At 39.4% G+C, this 20186-nt stretch overlaps 3 protein-coding genes across 4 annotated transcripts; 2 read left to right on the top strand and 1 right to left on the bottom strand.

Annotated features, from left to right (window-relative positions):
- The first annotated feature begins 44 nt into the window (after positions 1-44).
- dis3 (DIS3 exosome endoribonuclease and 3'-5' exoribonuclease) lies at positions 45-7834 on the top strand. The gene is made up of 21 exons (XM_026309768.1): positions 45-591; positions 958-1115; positions 1319-1515; positions 1858-1931; positions 2126-2293; positions 2550-2711; positions 2814-2927; positions 3139-3276; positions 3398-3544; positions 3677-3793; positions 3902-4003; positions 4375-4439; positions 4700-4784; positions 4902-5029; positions 5286-5372; positions 5520-5676; positions 6182-6396; positions 6547-6715; positions 6926-7084; positions 7241-7363; positions 7577-7834. Exons 1-21 carry the CDS (start codon positions 373-375, stop codon positions 7640-7642), a joined length of 2850 nt encoding a protein of 949 aa, XP_026165553.1. The 5' UTR covers positions 45-372; the 3' UTR covers positions 7643-7834.
- A 646-nt stretch (positions 7835-8480) lies between these two features.
- bora (bora aurora kinase A activator) lies at positions 8481-12248 on the bottom strand. 2 transcript variants are annotated; one of them, XM_026309608.1, is made up of 12 exons: positions 12129-12248; positions 11693-11847; positions 11439-11545; positions 11285-11330; positions 11115-11193; positions 10782-10826; positions 10618-10674; positions 10230-10510; positions 9930-10092; positions 9246-9796; positions 9026-9166; positions 8481-8880 (listed from the first exon to the last, which is right to left on the bottom strand). In XM_026309608.1, exons 2-12 carry the CDS (start codon positions 11840-11842, stop codon positions 8860-8862), a joined length of 1641 nt encoding a protein of 546 aa, XP_026165393.1. In that variant the 5' UTR covers positions 11843-11847; positions 12129-12248; the 3' UTR covers positions 8481-8859. The 2 variants fall into 2 exon arrangements, with proteins under 2 accessions (XP_026165393.1, XP_026165392.1); XM_026309607.1 differs by having other exon boundaries at positions 8481-9166.
- A 68-nt stretch (positions 12249-12316) lies between these two features.
- mzt1 (mitotic spindle organizing protein 1) lies at positions 12317-17517 on the top strand. The gene is made up of 3 exons (XM_026310049.1): positions 12317-12601; positions 12703-12848; positions 13468-17517. Exons 1-3 carry the CDS (start codon positions 12550-12552, stop codon positions 13489-13491), a joined length of 222 nt encoding a protein of 73 aa, XP_026165834.1. The 5' UTR covers positions 12317-12549; the 3' UTR covers positions 13492-17517.
- Positions 17518-20186: the final 2669 nt, after the last annotated feature.

The raw sequence follows: 20186 nt of genomic DNA, 5'->3' as shown, positions 1-20186 counted from the left end.
AACAAATGCTTCTTATGAAACGAGACAACGGGGCACTCCTCTGCCTTTGTTTTTATTTGAGCAAGCATGAGATGGACAACCAAAATGAACACAGAGTACAATAGCTTTGACTTTAAACTGGAAATGTTGTGTTTTTATGCGGCAGGTTTGCATTATTTTAGACGTGGCTTTTAAAGATAGATTATCATTTAAGAAAAATACAGGAGTAGAAATGAACACGTAAAATATTATTTCCCGAGTTTCTCTAAACTCTGGGAAGGTTTTATCGGCCCCCTGAGTTAGTTTACACATGGGCAACTGAGTGCTAATGCTAAGTGCCATCAGATGGTAGTAGAAAACGGGATTTAACTTTTTGAGGCTTTTATCGTCATCATGCTAAAATCTAAAACCTTCGTTAAGAAGACTCGGTCGGGTGGGGTGATGAAAATAGTCCGTGAGCATTATCTGAGAGACGATATTTGGTGCGGGAGCGAAGCCTGTGTTGGATGCAAACAGGAGTCCACGGTGCTGCAGAAAGAGCCGTGTATTGAGAGCAGTCTCTGCTCTTACCCACATTACCTGGTCCCCGACACGAATGTGGTGCTGCATCAGGTACAAAAGAAAAATGAGTTTTTGGACCAGAGAGCAAATATAGACAAACTTGTCATGTCATTTTCTGTACAGTGAATGTGGCTTGTTACTATCCACATGTGCCAATACAACATAGTATACCTCATTTATTATTTCATGTATACGGGAACTAGAAGAGCCACAAACTGGGGCTAATCGATATAATTAATGATGAGCAGGGTTTCTGTTTATCACTAACATTGCTTTTAAATGACTATAATTATTAATAACCAATTGCAATGTTTTGATGATGCTGGTTCATGAAATGCATAATGATAATATCCACACAACAACAGAATATTTGCCACTCTTGAAACCTATTTGGACATTTTTCCTTGTGTTCTGCAGATTGATGTGCTGGAAGATCCTGTGATTCAAAATGTGATCATCCTTCAGACTGTGCTGCAGGAGGTACGCCACCGCAGTGCACCAGTCTATAAACGTCTGAAGGACATCATGCACGAGAAAGAGAAACACTTCTACACTTTTACCAATGAACATCACAGGTACAAATATACTGACAATTATTTACTGCATCACAACATCCTAATTATATGTAAAAAAGCAGAGTAATAACTCATATATTGGGTAGTTGCATATGAATTTGCATCTCATCTGTCTTTAAGATTTATTTATCACATGAAAATGTTTTGCCTTTGTATTTTTTTTAGTGCTTACATATTGATCTCTATCATTTCTATTCTTCCAGAGAGACATTTATTGAACGTGAACCAGGGGAGAGCGCCAATGACCGTAATGACCGTGCGATCCGTGTGGCAGCCAAGTGGTACAGTCGGCATCTAAAGACGTCTGAGTCCAACACAGATGGGCTTAAGGTGGTCCTTCTTACAAATGACCAAGGGAACAAGCAGAAGGCAGAGGAGAGTGGCTTGCTCGTGCACAAATGTAAGTTTTAAGAGCAGTTTAAAAAGACCAAGTACAAGACCACATTTCCAGCAAACATATTTCAAAAATTTCAAGATTGTCATCATTATTTCAGACAAAGGGGTATTCTATTCAATTCAATTTTATTTGTATAGTGCCAAATCACAATACAAATCATCTCAAGGCACTTTACAAAAACAAAAAACCCAACAAATCCCTTTGTAGAGGACATAATTTGATTTAACTACTGCTTAACTTTCAGCAAGTAAAAAATTCCTAAGGCATCTTAACTAAATTCTGTTAGATATAAGCATCAGCTATAGTCGCTCCTTTGTCACAATCACAACTCTATTAACATTCTAGGTGAAGAGTACGTCAAGAGTCTAATAGCAAACCCTGAGCTTGTGGATCGTCTGGCTTTGTCCAATGATGACAAGGTAAACACACAATTTTAAGCTAATAAAATATATCAATAAAAGGTTTGGGCAGTTTAAGGTAAAGTGAGACCGTAGGCAGACTTTATATCTGTATCTTCTGTTTAGTCTTCTGACTTTTCTTTGTGCTCATACTCTATGAGACGACAGTCACTCTCTATTCTCCTTTAACTAACTTCTTTTCTTTCTTCCCACAGAATGAGATCACCAGCAGTAAAGTGTTATTCCCAGAGCACCTTCCTCTGTCCAGGATCCAGGCAGGAATTAAGAGTGGCTCCTTCCTCCAGGGCACTTTTAGGGCCAGCAGGGATAATTATCTCGAGGCCACTGTGTTTGTCCAGGGAGAGGGGGAAGACAGCACAGAGGTGTGTGTGTGTGTGTGTGTGTGTGTGTGTGTGTGTGTGTGTGTACATTAGTCTGTGAATGTACATTGTTGTAGGGTCTGAACAATTATCCAAAATCTGAAAAAGTAAGGATCTCCTCAGGGTTTATGTAACAGTTTATCATCTTGTGTTGGGTTTTAAGCTTCTATTTAGTTACTGCAAATTAATTGACCATTTAAAAATAGTGGAGCGCATGCCAGTATGTTAAAAGTTCTGTATGGATTTGTGCTGTTGCCAGGTTCTCATCCAGGGTCTTCAGAACCTCAACAGAGCAGTGCACCAGGATGTGGTTGCTGTGCAACTTTTGCCACGAAATCAGTGGGTGGCGCCCTCCTCGGTCGTGCTGCAAGATGAAGGCACAGCAAAGGATGATGATGCTGAAGAAGAGGAAGAGAATGTGGTGCGATGGAATTTAGTAATATCCAGTTACAGGAGATATAACTGTGCTACACAAATAGCCTATAACTTAATGACCTCCATGTTTCTATTTTCTTGTGTGCAGTTGAAAATATTTGCAGCTGAAACAGACAGAAAACCCACGGGTAAAATAGTGGGAATCATAAAAAGGAATTGGAGGCCTTTCTGTGGCATGCTCAATGTCTCCCATATTAAAGAGGTGGGTCTGCAATACTATTTTTCATACATACAATTTTGCTTTGCCTTGGTTTAAAATGTGAAGCTGTGTTCAAAATGGATTTGTTAGTTTCACTTAAATTACTTATCTCCACAATCCACACATTACTGCCATCTGGCAGATGCAGGCTTGAAAATTGATAGCAAGCTGTTACATTAAACATTGAACATTCCTTCTTTCCTTTTTTGTTCAGTCAACCCGCCACCTTTTCACCCCAGCAGACCGACGTATCCCACGCATTCGCATTGAAACCCGTCAGGCATCCACCCTGGCAGGGCAAAGGATCATGGTGGCCATTGATGGCTGGCCCAAAGACTCTAGATATCCAAACGTGAGTTGAACCTTTTCAGACCATCAAAATTATTGAATTTATATGAAACCACATTGTGTAACATTCTGTAAAACCAAATGCATAAAAATAGTGTCTCTGTTTTTTTTCCCCTCTTTATTAGGGTCATTTTGTGCGTAGTCTGGGTAGTGCAGGGGAGAAGGATACAGAGGAGGAGGTACTGCTATTGGAGCATGATGTCCCCCACCAGGCCTTCTCTCAAGCTGTGCTCAGTTTCCTTCCCAAGATACCGTGGGCCATCAAACCAGAGGTAAGGGCTATATTTCTTGAGATACACAGGCAGTAATCTAGTCACAAGCATTGTCAAGTACCTATCAGGGACTCAGTCAGGCTTGTGAAGAGGTCAGTGTATGCAGTATGTTAAAGTGGATGTGTGGCACAGGACATGGTGAGGAGAGAGGACCTGAGGCATCTGACCGTGTGTAGTGTGGATCCTCCTGGATGTACAGACATAGATGATGCCCTGCACTGCAGAGATCTTGAAAATGGAAATCTTGAGGTACTACACACAGATACACACTCATACATATTATATTATGTACCAATAGAAAGTTATTTGTGTCTATATTTTATGTGAGTTTCTCAGAATGTTACTTGTGTAATGTAGGTGGGGGTGCACATCGCTGATGTCAGTCACTTCATCAGACCTGGCAATGCTTTGGACAGAGAAGCTGCCAACCGTGGCACCACTGTCTACTTGTGTGGCAAGGTGAGGAGACAGAAACACACCAAGTCCTAATGTTATCACAACATCAGTTTACATTTCACCGCTAGAGTTAAATTCTGACAGCAGAGCCAAAGCAATGTCGTTTAAAGTTATTTAGGATTTGAATGACCACTTGGTACCATCACCATGTTTTCAGCATTGTGAATGTACTTTGTGTATGTTGAACCAGACTCCAGCTCATATTTTATCAACACAATTTATGGAAAATACATTTGGGCTGTATTGAAATACTGAATATTATGAAACAAGTATGCTTGTCTCGACTGCTAATGGGTTGTTTTTAAATTTTATGGGTATTTAAAAAGCTATTTTGACACCAGAATGCAAGTTATGTTTGATGTTTTGTCCAACAGAGGATAGACATGGTTCCTGAGCTGCTCAGCTCCAATCTCTGTTCCCTACGCTCCAACGTGGAGAGGTGAGGACTGAAGATATATATTTACACCCACACACACACACACTCTTGCATCTACACCATAATCAATGTCGTCAGTGCTCCAGCTCTTCCCACAAGCTTCTAGTGAATAAGTAGATCAGTCCTGTGTACTTTAATTATACTATGTACTCTAATTATCATGTATGAACATCAGCCTACAAGATATATGGCTCTATAGGCAAACTGCTGTTTTTGACATTTTGAATTGCGACATGTGATTCTGATTGCTTTCCTTTCACAAGGCTGGCTTTCTCATGTATCTGGGAGATGAACCGTGAGGCTGAAATTCTGAACACTAGGTTCACAAAAAGTGTCATTAACTCCAAGGTATAGTAGCACCATGCAGACATACAGCCACAGACAACACATTCAAATCGAGCTATTTTTGAACATGATTCACAGATAATATTGAGATACATTTTCTGTTTTCCCCATCTGGTCTAGGCATCTCTGACCTACGCAGAGGCGCAGATGAAAATCGATGATACCACCAAGAATGATGACATCACTAAGAGCCTGAGGGGTCTCAACAAACTGGCCAAAATCCTCAAGAGGCGGAGGATAGAAAAAGGGTGAGGACTAAGGAGTAACAAATAGTAGAAACAGTACAAATATAGGACAGTGCATCCCAATGCTATGGGCAGAAAATACTACTGACTTTTGTTTTGATGGGACAATATGTGTCTCAGCTGACCTTAAAATTAGGAAACAAACATTCAAGTTAACAAAGAAGCTCAAATATAAACCCAGAGCATGTGGAAAAGCAGTTATAGGATATGGCTGTATTTAACATAAATTGTGTTCTGTGTTACATTTGATGTCTTTCAGGGCGTTGACGTTGTCCTCCCTAGAAGTTCGTTTCCACATAGACAGTGAAACTCATGACCCCATTGATCTACAGACCAAAGAACTCATGTAGGTAACTTCAGAAAGGAGCATTCTGCAGAATTCTTTTTGAAACCTTTTCTCTACAAAGGCTCCTTTTTTCTTTTGGTAGTGTGTCTCTGGTCATGATGTGACAGATGTAAAAAAAAAATAAAATAAAATTCCTCTATTTATTAGGGAGACAAACTCCATGGTAGAGGAGTTCATGTTGCTGGCCAACATTTCAGTTGCCAAGAAGATTTATGATGAATTTCCAGAGTGTGCTGTGCTGAGGAAACATCCAGCACCACCTCCTTCTAACTACGACATCCTGCTCAAGGCTGCGAAGTCCAAAGTAGGTGGAGACAGAGCGCAGTCATGAAAAATTACTACTTAAGTTATGTGCTTTTGGGGGGGTATTAAATATATAATTTTATTGTATTCTTAAATAAATAATATTAAATATTTTAAATATTCTATTTAATATAGGCCAGCCTATATTTAAGGAAGAACTTTTCTTTATGCCATTAAACAATATCTGTTTGTGTGGCCTTTGTAGCCAAAAACCTTTACACAGCTGAACAGTACTGAACACCTCAGACACAGATGCAAACATCCCAGTAGCTCAGTGCCTTTTCGTCAGCAGTCATTTATTTAAACAATCTAGTCAATACTGTTAGTAAAATATTTATCCATTACTTTAACTCTTTAGTTATACAAGTAGCCCTGGTTGGGAATCACTGTACTGAAGTTATGAAGAACAAAACCTGTCTGCAATGATAAAACCGTACCTACAATATAGAAATTATCATGTTTAGCTCGATGAAAGTGTAATCACCTTTGTTGCCATTTCTTACCAGGATGTGGAGATTCACACAGATTCAGCCAAGGCTCTGGCTGACTCCCTTGACGTGGCCAGAGTGGATGGGTTCCCATACTTTAACACGCTACTGCGCATCTTGGCCACGCGCTGCATGATGCAGGCTGTCTATTTTTGTTCTGGCATGGACAGTGATTTCCATCACTACGGCCTTGCTTCACCCATTTATACACACTTCACATCACCTATTAGGAGGTATGAGAAGAAATGTTCCATCTGATCAAGAAATATGTTCAGTTGGGCCTCTTTAGCACAAAAATGCACGGTTATCTAACTACCATACTAGAGTCATCACATATGTCATTCATGTTTCCCTTCGTCCTGTACATTTGTTCTTCTGCACAGGTATGCAGATATTATAGTACACCGCCTGCTGGCAGTGGCCATAGGAGCAGACAGCACCTACCCAGATTTGATGGAAAAACATAAGCAGTCAACCCTCTGCAACAATCTCAACTACAGGCATAAAATGGCTCAGTACGCACAGAGAGCATCTGTGGCCTTCCACACACAGGTAAATGCATATGAACTCACTGATTTATATCAACCACTCTGGGACATACACAAGAAAAACACTGTCCTGAACCCACATGATGTAATTTAGAACTTTAAAAGTGAGAATTAATGTAATGTCCATGGTTTGAGATGTTTTAGAATTACAGGCCCCATACAATAAATAATTTCCTGCTGATTTATGCTTTTAATATAAATTATCTCTTTCCAGTTGTTCTTCAAGAACCGAGGCATACTGAACGAGGAAGGATTTGTCCTGTTTGTGAGGAAGAATGCTATCATTGTACTCATTCCAAAGTTTGGCCTGGAGGGAACTGTCTTCTTTGGTACCAAAGACAAAACAGCCCCAAACCTTGTTTTTGATGAAGGGGTATAAACTCTTAACTGAGTAAATTTATTTTTATATCGTTATGATTGAAGCTGTCAGAAATTTATGTTTATTTAACCAGCTTAAGTTAATTATTTCATATAGACTTAGCACTGACGAGAGAGAAGGGAGTTTAAAATGTCTCCTTCATGTGTTCAGGGTCCAACTCTGAAGGTAGAGCAACACACTTTCCGCATATTTGACAAGGTGACGGTCACCATCAGCCTAGATGATTCCAATATTCAGCACCAAAAGATCCGCATGGCTCTGATAAACCCTGTGGTAAGAACTGACTAATCTGAACATGATTTTTCCTGCTTCACTGCTTTAATTTTAACCTTGGAGTCTCTGTTTTTTGGCTTTAACTGATCAGTTTCAGTAGGCAAATTTTATTGAATGTGGACCATGGTACTCCTAATAAGAAAATTAATTCCAAGTTGCTTCTGATAACATTTCATACAGCTGTTTAATCATTTTATATGTTGTCTATTTTAGATCCCTGGTGTAAGTGTCCCAGCCCCAGATACTGAGCCACAGGCCAAGAAACCAAAACTCAGCTAATCCTACAGACCTAGGAATTGCAAATGTCTGTAAAAGTGCCAGCTTTGATTCTTTGATGAATTCACAGGATTAAGAGCACCCATTTTAAAGCTACACTGCTTTAACCTTCTACAAACCACTTCACTCTTATAGAGAGTAGGTGCATAAATGTAGTGTGAGTCGGTGACTTAAAAATTAAAGTTTTTTATTGAGCCCGTTTGGTTTTGTGGGTTTTCTTGGCCTAGCGTGAATCCTAATTTGTGAAATTCGTGGTTGTAAAGAACATGGTTCGTAACACTGACAGAAACTTGTCATTGTCTACAGCGTTGGTTGCCACACTGAATGAATTACAGTCAAAGTTAATATTACAGCATTCTAGCAACATTTGAAGTATTCAAAATTATACTAGTAGCCACAATGCAGCTACAGGATGTGATAAAGAATTATCAGGAACCGGAATATTAGAATTTATTTCTAAACCAAATCATTATATGTAAATACTCAGTACTTACAAAAAAAAAAATGCATTAGGCAAAGAAATCCAGTTCAATGAATAATGCAGCCTATGCTTGAAGTATAGAAAAACAAACAAATGGCTCAATCAGCTTTAAATTCACTTGTGGCATTATTCATCATTTCTTACTCTGGAATAAATATTCAACAAATCTGTAAAGACATAGATCCACATTGATACAGAAGTAACCTGAATTTTAACAGTTCTTATACAATAAACACCTTTGTTGTAAAAACTTCATGATAAATGGTTTGATAAAAACATAAATACAGTAAAAAAAAAAAAATCTGGTGTTACCTGAATGTGAGACTGTATCAGCTCAATCATATCAGCACCAAAAAAAAAAAAACCAACTGAAATGTCATCAGCATCAATACAGCATTCAGGGTTGTGCAAGTTCTTCCTCTTTGACACACCAGTGTTTTCAATGTCTTACAGTGGCCTTTAGATGTGCTATGATGAGTCTGTTCCATTCTGACCTGTGATACAGCATACTGTAGTGAAACATTTTAACTCCGACAACTTGAACCTTAAAAAGAACCGAACCACTTGTGAAACTCCTCCAATTCTGTTCATTTCATTTAACAGGTGACCCCATTCACCCTCAAGACATTCATTCAACATAAATGCTTCAAACATAGTGTAAAATTATATTTGATTGCAAATTAATCAGCTTATGCTTCCACTGGAAGAGGCATCCCTTTAAAAGCATTACTCAGGTGACTCAGTGGTGAGGATAAAATACCTGAAAAATCAGAAACAGTCTCAGTAAGATGAAAAGGAAAAAGACGGTCTGAAAGATACTTTAAGTAATGTATTTTGAGTAGTGCTGATACCTTATTAGATCTAAAGACACAAACCCATGGATGTGTGGAAAGGATTAACAGTACCTTAACTTTAGTTTGCCTAGTGAGTTGGAATGCTTCCTCTGCTAGATTTGAACTGAAGGACTCCTTGCTGTGGCAGTCTGAGCTGAGGCCATCTATAAGGCTGGCGGTGCCTGCTGAGGTAGTGTTGTACCCACTGTCCACCTGAACACACAAAAAGGAGTCCATTAGAAATATTCAGACAACCTGTCAATAGTTCTGCCTGGAGAAAACTCACACAAACCTGCATGCTGGAATCATAGCGTATGCTGCTTCCCTCTACCAGCAGGGATATAAACATCTGAGAGCTTTCTGTCACTGACACACTGCCCATACGAGAGCTGGTCAGCTGTTCCAAGGGTCTTCCACTTTCGTCTTCATCATCTTTTGTCTCCTTGCCCTCCTCCATCTTCTCAGGTTCCACAGGATCCAGGCCAACACTCTCTATGTCAACAGGGTGATGTTTTGCCAGTGATGAAGACTGCTCCAGCTCAGAGGGGAGCAAAGAGGAGGAGCAGCAGGAAGAGGTGGTAGTGGCGGTGGGGAGTTGGTCCTCAGCCTCATGGTGGTCTTGGAGAATCGGGGAGATGATGGGAGGAGAGGCCCAGCAGCGAACTCTGGGTCTGGGCTTGGGTCTGCCATTATGCTGGGGCTCGCCGTGGTAATGGCATTGATGTGGGGAGCAGCTATGAATGGGAGAACAACCCTCAACAAATGGACTCTCGTTGCACGAAGTGACATCTGTGTCCAGTTGACCACAGTGTGGAGTAAAACTGCTCAGCTGCTTCCTCTCAGCTAAAGGTCATGTTCAGAGTGGAGAAAAAAAAACAACTTAACGTCACCACAGTATCTTTTTTTAAGAGATGATTTTTCCAAATATGCTTCAATTTTGATATTGTAAAATTTGGTATAAGATGCAAAACAATACCTGAGTCTACGGGTGTGCGTGCTGCATATGAAACAATAGGTGAAACTGTGGGAGAGACAAGGCCAGCAGGAGACGACCTATCAATGAACAGGGGACTGGTGATGCTGCCAAGGCTGCAGTCCCGGAAGCAACCATGCTGGATAGGACTGGACGAGAACTGGCCCTACAGTTAAGACAAAGCAAATACATTTCTTTAACTTCTTTAACTAACACGAAAGATATCCGTACACATTGTGCTTCTGACATACCAAAACGACGGTGAAATAAGGACCATTTGCATCCCTACACTTCTCTACTCACCGTAGAAGGAGTTGGGACCGACATGCCACAGGACAAGGGGGAGGAAAAGATAGACAATATAGCTTCTCCTTCACAGCCTTCAACTCCTCCTACAGCACGCTCTCCTCTGGTTACAGGCGGCCTTTCCTGCCTGGCATGGCTTCTCTCTGGGCTTGGTGGGCTGGAGCTGTCAGAGCCGCTGTAACTGCCCTGGCCATCGAGGAAAAGCTTTCGTCTTAAAGAGGAGAAACTAAGACCCTCCTGCACAGGATCACACATTTCCTCACAACGGTAATATTCCCCTAAGGAGACAGAAGAAACAGACAAACGTGGTGACCTGATGGTACAATACTGTATCATATGGGACTCTCTTTTGATTTTACTGTGCTGGCATTTAGTCGAGTCTTACCTAGAACCTTCTCCAAATCAAATGCCAAAGGTATTGTAAGAGTTGTCTGACAAGCAACTGTAATACAAACATAAAACTAAAAGTTATTAGATGAACAGGAGATTATGCAGAGTAGAAAGTAATGAGATAAACTTCATTTATCGAAAAGGGAAATGTCAACGAACCCGAGATTTTTTCTGGCTCTTCTGCAATCACTGAAGACAAAGAACCTAGAAAACAATAGAGTTACATGAGTAGGGCTGCAACTCACAATTACATTAATAATCAAATCATTTGCTGATTGTTTTCTTAAGTGTTTATAAAATATCAAAAAGATTAGAACATTCTGACAAGCTGAAAACAGTGACAGCAAGAAAAATAATTGTTCTAAAATGATTCATCAATTATTAAAATAGATGGCAATTCATTTTCAGTCAAATCACAAATTGTTTCAGCTTTAAACGTGAGAAAAAAGTGATAAATAAAACATTTATAATACAAACAATAAGATAACTTACTTTTCTTATAGGTCTGAGGGGCTTTATGAGAATCCAGTGCTGCCCAGGGGGAAGGCACAATGGCTCCTTTGGTAAAAAACTTTATTGGGACACAGAGCAGTGACACAGTTACATATGAGATCAAGTCAAATTAATATATTAACACTACTATTTTTATATTGTCCATTTACCTGCTCAATAGCATTCTGACGCTTTTCCTCGATATCAGAATCTGTCCTAAACGTTTGGGAAGCGGAGGAAAAAAAAAAAAAGCTTAGTTTTATTTGCAGCCCTGACTTACAAGAAACAAACACTATTTTGTTTCTTCTGTGTTTCATATCATACTTTGTCTGGCTGAGGTAAAAAGATTGTCGCTGGATTTCCTCTTGGGCTATGTGCACTGGGAGAAGACTGGCCATTTCGTCAATGGACCAGTTAAATTTAGGGGGGGTCTAGAAAAAAAAATACAATGAAGTGAATCCAAGTCCATATACAACACAAAGCAAAACCTGTGGACATACATAATAAGACATTTACTGTAAAAGTGTGTGTCAATGTGTCACACAATAGTAGGCCTAAAACGTTTGAGGCAGACGTACAGATTTACAAGTTTTGGGCTTGAAGACTGATGGACTTGGCACCAGGGGTTCATGGAGGTGGTGGTAATCATTGGGACTTTCAAAAGGGTTTCTGATGGAGGTCCTGCCTGGAGTCTCTGGGGTGATATGTAGTTCAACACGGTCCCCCATCTCAGCTGACAACAAAGATTCCAGTTAGCATAAAGGAGAAGGAAACGTTCAAAATAGAAGTGTCAAGGCACAATCCATTCAGACGACAGCCTTTTGTGTTATTTTGGTACATCTCCCTGTTTCTACAGCCTTAACTGATCTTCGAAGGAAACTAACGCTAGCTAACTTACTACTGACGAGGAATTTCTCTGCAGATTTACGTTATACACGATTCTTCGTGCCCTCTTTTTTTTTAACACACTAGTCATTTAACATATCGATATCAGCTTTTACCGATGGTACTTACAGCTGTTGGTGAGCCAGGACTTCAGACAAACAGCTATAAACTATATTCATTGACGACCTCGCAAACAATCAGCGGTGAGAAGTTCAAACGTTTATTTCAATTTCGCCCACCAGGCTCGCTGGCCAATCAGAATGTCACAAGAAGTCCTTAGGAGCCAATCAATGAAGGAATACCTGTCGTCACTTCCGCCCGCAGTTTCCCGTCAGTGAGTTGAGTAGGCTAAGTAGCTGGCTGCTAATATCGTCTCTTAATAGTTTCTGATTTTTACAGGTCTTGTCTAGAAGACGTTTACAGTCTGGCTGAACTACTGTCGCGCCACTGTATTGCATTAATTTTGTAGCGCCATAGAGACCCATTTAAGTCTCATGTTAGCTAACGTTACCTGCTAGCAAGCGTTGGCTAACTGTATTCATCCAACACCATGGCAAGTGCAGCTAATGCTAATCTAAACGCAGTCCGGGAGACAATGGACGGTAAATATAAATATTTAAAGAATACGAAGCAATTTATGTGTTTGTGCAATAACTTCAAATGAAGGATTTGCAGGGTAACTGGGTTAACGTGTCACCGACAGTGCTGTTGGAGATCTCCCGGTTGCTGAACACTGGTTTGGACATGGAGTCTCTGTCCATATGTGTGAGACTGTGTGAGCAGGGCATCAACCCAGAAGCACTGTCTGCAGTCATCAAAGAGCTGCGTAAAGCATCAGAGTCCCTTAAGGTATGAAACACGTTCCCAATACCATCACATGTTTTTAGACCTGGACACTCGTGGATGAAATTCATCCAATCACATGAGATCTGTGCATGAATCATGTCACTTTATTGTGTAAATGACCAGTTGTCTGCTATAATGAGCATATGAGTTTCTCTCCTTGTTTGGACTGTTGAACTTGGCAGTGTCTTTCATGTCACTATCTGTCAAAGGTTTTCCATTTTGGACCAAATAAAATGGCATGATAATACCTGTAGTATGTAATATAACATATCTGACTGAATCATGAAAGAAATATTTGTAATAAAGCTGTGGACAAGTAGTTATAGGAAAATATTTATAAGGATTTTACAGAAAATCCTAACAAAAAGTGAAATACAAACAAGGTGATTTCCAAATATTAATTTAGTTTTGTTCTATTTTTAAAAAAATATACATATTAAGCATCTAGGTGTCCTTTACCTTCTGTTTATTTTCCCTCAGTTTTACAAACATTTCAGTTTTGTTCTATGCACAGTTCTAGGTCTCTGCTAAATCAGATGTAATTTAGTTTAAAATAAAACTTGTAATGATAATAATGAAAAATCACAGTGAGTCACTATTGTATCTCTATTTTCTTTTTGAGGCTTCTGAAAACTGCACGAACTGAAGATAAAAATCAATCACCTCAGTTTGGGAGCTTTTAATGGGAATGGGATCCTGACTTGTTCCTGGATTTGTACCTTCCATGGACTCTCCGGTCAATCAGATTTGTCTTCGTGTTGGCATTTTGTCCTCTGCACCTCCTCAGCAAATAACATGCCCCTATTCTGTGCTTTTGACTTGTCTTGAGTTTTTATGTAGAGGTATCAACTTCAGTCCTCTTTCTATACACAAGGAACACATTGAGCCGTTCTGCCTCAGATTTAGGTCTGGATCAAGCTGCCATCTGGTATTAGCATTTACATTCTGCCTTAATTTAAGAATATATTCCTAATTTCTCATGTGTCTCAACATGTGTTGCACTTTTCATGATGAAACATGTTTTTTGTGATATTTTGAAACATTTATTTGTTAGGAATTGTTTTAAGTCTTGTTTAAGGATAAAACATGTTTGATCCTAATGCTTTTGTAATTTTAATTTTCAATGAACAGTCTAGACTGATATTATACAGCCCATGACCACCAGATGGTGGTGTGTCATTCTGTTTCTAATCTGAAACATGCACCTTTGTTGTGTTTGGTTCTAACTGTGCAAGTTTCTCTTAAATTTTTCTTAAACGGCTATTTAAAGGCAATCAAATACTGTGGTTTTAGCAGGTACATTTTAAAATCTCTTGATCCTTTTTTTTAAAAATGTAGCTTTTTTTTTTCAGCTGCTTCATTCTTATAGGCTGTACTGTGAGCTCAGTTTTAAGAAGTGTTTCACAAACAGGAAATGATCTTTCCTGTCACATTAGGTGAAAGGGACAAATATATTGGTAGAACATCATACAATACAAAAACACAACATGTAGGAGTGATTACATCCACAGCCAGCATAGTTTGCAAAAGAGAAGACATAGACAATGGTCATTCTTTAAAGCAGGATGTCCTGTTGAACTGAAATCTTTGCTCCTTTATGTCCATGCTCCATCCACTTGAGTACTTGAGCTATATTGCAAATATGACAAAAAAAGTGCTATAATGAAGAAGAAATGAAGCTCCTACATCATGTATCTAACCACACAAAGCATTGTTTTGTTTCTCTACTGTCTGTAAAATAGCTCTATTCATCTTCTAGACGAGGGAAAGTGCTGAGAGTACAGAACATTTCTCCGCAGGCCAATATAAAGGCTAGAAGCGACCTCTCATCCGCACAGGCTTGTATCACTAGCTTGTAAGTGTGTGTGTCCCTCTGTGTGTGTGTGTGTGTGTGTGTGTGTGTGTGTGTGTGTGTGTGTGTGTGTGTGTGTGTGTGTGTGTGTGTGTGTGTGTGTGTGTGTGTGTGTGTGTGTGTGTGTGTGTGTGTGTGTGTGTGTGTGTGTGTGTGTGTGTGTGAGAGAGAGAGAGAGAGAGTGTGTGTGAGTATTCAGGTCTTCATGCAGCACTGTAGATGTCTACAAATGAGTACCCCCTAAGCCTTCTGACAGTAACGCCTCAGCCCTCACAGGCACACCCCAGAAGAAGCCAGCGAGTGAGCAGGAGAGAGTGTGTGTGTAAGCATTTCTGTCTGCTTCTGCTTTGTCTCGCCATCTTGACTGACAGGCTGCGAGTCTAAATCTCTGTACTGCTGCTTTGATCTCTTAACACAGTATCTCCCTGTTCCTCAATACCAGCATCGTGTTAGCCAAGTATGAGAGGCATACAGATACGGTGCAGTGGCTCTTCTTGATAGTCCATAAGCCTAAACAACCCCTGGCCTCTGTGGGGGGTGAGCTGCATGAGATGTTGATGGAGGAAGACACACATTGAGAATCCTTTCTTTTACAAAGGAAAGGAGTTATTCATGGCTTGATTGGCTATTGTGGGCGTGGGATTCAGGATGCATTGCTCTCTGTTTGATGTGTTTGAAGGGTTTTTCCTGATCCAAGCGGACTACTTTGATCTTTGTAAAACAAAATATTCCCAAATCCCACAGTCTTGACTGAGAGATTACTGTCCATATATGCATAAACATCTAAGAGGTGTTCAACTAGGGCAGTGGTCACGTCACATGACTGTATAAACTTAAGAGGCAAGCAGGTCTTCACATCAAAACTTCTGAAGGTGTTTATGTTTGTATGTCTGATTAATTATCCAGGCCGACGATTATTTTTCTGATAAATGAGGGCAGTCTCATTTAAAAGTGAAAGGTGTGTGTGTGTGTTGCAATTACAGTCCAAGTGTGTGTTATGGTTAATACAAAATAATTAGACTGGACTGATTAGATGTTGACTGTATTTTTGGAAAAATGGTCTGTCAGATCTAAATTAGAAACATAGTTGGTCATGAAATCAACTACAAAGTTTAACCAAAAGTCAAAGATCTCTAAGCAGACACAAGTGTTTGTTTAGTATGTCCATTTCGTGTTTTGTTGCACTATTTGATGATCTCAGTGCTAGAGTTTTAAGTTTTAGGGAGGAACTTTTTCATTGAAGTTTTTATTTGTAAAAGAAACAAAGTTGTTTGTTAGCAATCAAGCAGAGATCATGTCCATTGTGACAATATTGTTTATGTATAGATCCCTGTGGTCTAAAGATTTGTATATGCATGATGTAATAATAATGCTAAGAATGTGGGCATGCGGAATTTGTTCCAAAACACCAGGACATTAAAAGATTGCTTTCACTAAAGCAATTATAATTCAGTAATATATATTATAGTTTGTTTGCATAATAAGAACTCTAAATTTTATACTTTAAGGACATGTTGATAAAACGTTTCTAACCTTGATTAAACAGTGGCCTGAAGTGCAGGAAAATGGCAAATGTGGCACCGGGACCACAAGCAGCAAACAAGAGAAATGTCTCCTTATGATCTGTTTACTTCATGTTTAATAATGTCTTTGTACAAGGAGAGGAAACCCACTGTTTAATACATTTTATAACATTAACCACCATTAGCTCCTGCTCATCCCAAACTAATTAATACTAGAGAAGCAAAACGCCTACATCAGCTTTAACCATGCAGCTTAAATTTGTAAGAATAAGGTTTTGGTGTTTTTTATTTTAAAGGTTGAATAGCAACCCTTGAATTACAACTTTGAAGGCAGTCCTTATAATGCACTACTTTTACATTGTGGTATTTCTGATTCTGAATGCTCATTTTTACGCAAGATAGTAGATAATATAACTATATCTAAGTGGATAGTAGCATATTCTTTATGCCCTGAAACCTGATTGTTGACACCTAACATCAGTGTATATTCTGAAGAGATCATATTTAAAGTTCCATATAAGGGCACTGAAGCAATTCATTTATCAATATTTCTATGTGACTGGGCCTGTCAGGCCCTCATCCTTCAGCAATGTGAAGCTTCACAGTCTGTGTTTGCCCTATGAGGAGTTCTGTGACCTTGTTAAAGCTTACTTCAATACACCACCCTTGATTAAATACAGGCCACACATTTGCACTGTAAGATTATAATATTTAGGTCCCAATTAAATTCCGAGCAAGGAAATTGGATCATAAACTCTTTAAAGGATCGTTAACAATCATTAGACAGGATAATAGCATGGCACTCAAAATATGTTTAAAGAAAAAAACTTCCAAAGTCTTTTAGTGACTTTGTTGTTTTTGGACATTTTCCAAGCTGATTAATGTAGAATTGATTGATTTACAGTTGTAATTAGCTGTCTTCTGCATAGATGCATAATAATCGTATATCTCCCTGCTTGTTTTAAAGTATTAATTTGTTTCATTAACAAAAGCAGTTAATTGAATAACAATTAACAAAGTTGGTGATGGCATCAACACAGTACGCACAAACTCCCTTGTGTTTTCCCTATGGTGATAATGAAACCACCTTTTATCAGATTGAAATTTTGTGTGTTGGACTATGTAATGACTAATATGATATTGGGCTTATTAGTTTATTCGAGTGGCTCACTGAGGCGTTAAGCTGGTATTGAACATGTTGTGTTTAACAGGTATGCACCATATGCTGCTTTAATCAGACACTGGAATTACATTTGGTTGTTAAATTGTCTTCTAATAAAAGCAGGTAGTAAAACAACTTGGGCTAATTCAGTTTCAGGTGAGTTTGGATGAAATGAACAGCTGTTCATATTTGTTGAATTGTTTTAACATTCGCTCTCTTGTTTTGCTTTTGCTTAACTCCAACAGCCTGTTTGTTCTTCAACTTTTCTTGTAGAAAATAGAGATGGAGGGTGGACTAGCTGTCCACTCTCCTTAAAAGAAGACAATACCAGGCATATTGTAGTGACAGCTTGCATTGTGTGTGTGTGTGTGTGTGTGCGCAAGAGAAAGTAAGGGAGAGAAAGAGAGAGTGTCTGTGTGTATGTTGGAAAAACAGAAAAATATAGAGAATGTGTGAGAGAGAAGAGTGTGTGTGCATGTGTGTTATGGTGACAGCTTGTATTCTACGTGATTAATGATGTGCTGTGTGACTTGATAAGTGCTTCGGAGGACCAACGCTTGTTTCAATTAGACCTTGTGAAGGTCGCGACGCCGCGCCGGCCTCTCATTATCATATCCATAATCAATCCACATTATCATAGGGGAATGTGGAATGGATGTGTGATATCTTGGTCATACACACACACACACAAGCACACACACAGACACCTAATCACATACCAAAACACAGTGACATACTCTCTCACTCACGAGTACACACACACACACACCCTTCACTCCAAGTTGATTTGAATCATAACAGTGGCTGTCGGAACGGATTGTCTGTTCAGATTAAGTGTGTGTTTCTGAGAATTAAGCAGCGTTGATGGTGGTGGCATTTCAGATCCCCTCTGCAGACACAAATGCCAAAACATCATTCTGTCACACCCCCCTCCTTCTCTTTCACACAACCACATATACACACACTTAACCAGGACCCTAGGGCATTTTTAATAGAGGCGAAGTGATTCGTATGTTTTTACTCCTCTAATGAGAACAGATTGAGTGGTATTTACACTTCATCGGCTGATCTAACCACCTACACATTTCCCTCATGCTTCTGCAGCTTACTGGCCAAAACAGACATGTGGAAAGGACCAGAGCTTGGCTTTCAAACAGCAACACAACATGAACATTATCTTTGTCTCTTTGGCTCATGATAGCACCACGGCAAGACAAATATCAACTGTTAACACATGAAAACTGCAGCCAGATTTAGTTTCTTTAAGGACACTGTGTGTATTCATCTCTGACAGTAAAAATGGTAAGGAAAACAGGTCTCAAACTAGATACGAATCCCTGGCAAGCACAGTTGTCCAAGCATCCCACTTGGGATCTGATTGTTGTTTTGCAGTCAATTTTTAATTTAAGGAATACATTTTTAGTTGACCTGATATTGAAACACAGGTCACTCATTTCCTTCATAAACAACAAGACTACAAAAGGAATAAAGGCTTTAGGAAATGTACTGTACCAGAGCAATTAGCTGAATCAAAGAAGATATAAAAAATCATTAACTTGATGATAGCCAGTGAAGGGAGAACATTCCCAGGTGGTTAAGATATATAACTTGCAAGTCTGTGGAAGAGGACTTTAGAGCACTTAAGAGTACTCCACCAGTTTAGCACTGCATTCGATAACGCTGTTAGACTCACACTGGACAGTTCAAAAAAGATTACAATTGATGCATTGTAGAGCCAGAGATATTATCTTTTTGTTCTATGGGTTGTTGTTCATCAAATCCTGGCACCTACATTGCCCACAATGCAACTCAATTGCTGACATTTTGGCCAGAGCACTGGGATGGTATTGATTATGGCTCTTATGGAGTTTTGAGGCAAGAGGCTTAAGCAGACATGAGGAGCAGACCACAGACGTGTGGGAGCTCACATCTTTATATCCCACACTCCAGATTTTTCATTTTCAAACTTGTAGTCACTTGAGGAAATTAAATCAGACTTCGTACAGCTCCCTCTGGATACACAAAAGGACTTTATACAAGTTTTTCACATTCAGTACTTTTCCTTCAACACCTGTAAACAAACCAATGTGTAACATCAGGGGATTCAGTTTCTTCCTCTTTGCATCATATGCTGCGTTATATTTTTATACTTTTACATGAGGCAATCCAGCAAAGTTTAGGCACATCAGCTGCTGTATGAGTTAAACCTATGACCTTCCTGTTGTGAGCCAAAGTAATTTCCCACTAGGCCATCCTGCAAAATGTGGTAACAGGGTTTTCTTACTGTGGTTGCTTATCATACTATAGATGGATGACCTAAAATGAAACATTAAGCGTGACCTAGCATCTAAGGTTATACTCACAAATCATTTTGTTAGGCTGGCATATTACTCACCAGGTCCTTGTTTATGCCACCTTTTTTATATTAGCTGGGTCCGCAGTGTAATAATATCAGTTAATCTATTATCAGATGGTGCCACGAGCCTCAAAAGTTGCAACGCACTGGACTGGGAGGTTAAAACCAAGCATTTCCCTACTTATTAAACACTTTAAGGTGGGAATTTACAACATGAATCAGCTCCGCTTAACACTGATGGCTTTATCTGTGTATTTTCTACAGATGGAGAAAAAGAGTCGTGACATTTCTTTTTGGCAAGGAAAAGGCCATACTCAGCAGGAGTTATCAAAGGCAAAAAGTAAAAAGTTCGAGTTAGCTATCTCTCTCTCTCTCTTCATCTCTCTCTCTCTTCCCCTGGAGATACTCATGTTAAGCATAATTAAGCAGATTTGATTAGCATCAAGCC

The sequence above is a fragment of the Mastacembelus armatus genome, chromosome 15, assembly GCF_900324485.2.
Source record: "Mastacembelus armatus chromosome 15, fMasArm1.2, whole genome shotgun sequence".
Lineage (NCBI taxonomy): Eukaryota > Metazoa > Chordata > Actinopteri > Synbranchiformes > Mastacembelidae > Mastacembelus > Mastacembelus armatus.
The sequence above is the reverse complement of the archived record's forward strand: the minus strand, read 5'-3'. Positions and strand labels throughout refer to the sequence as shown.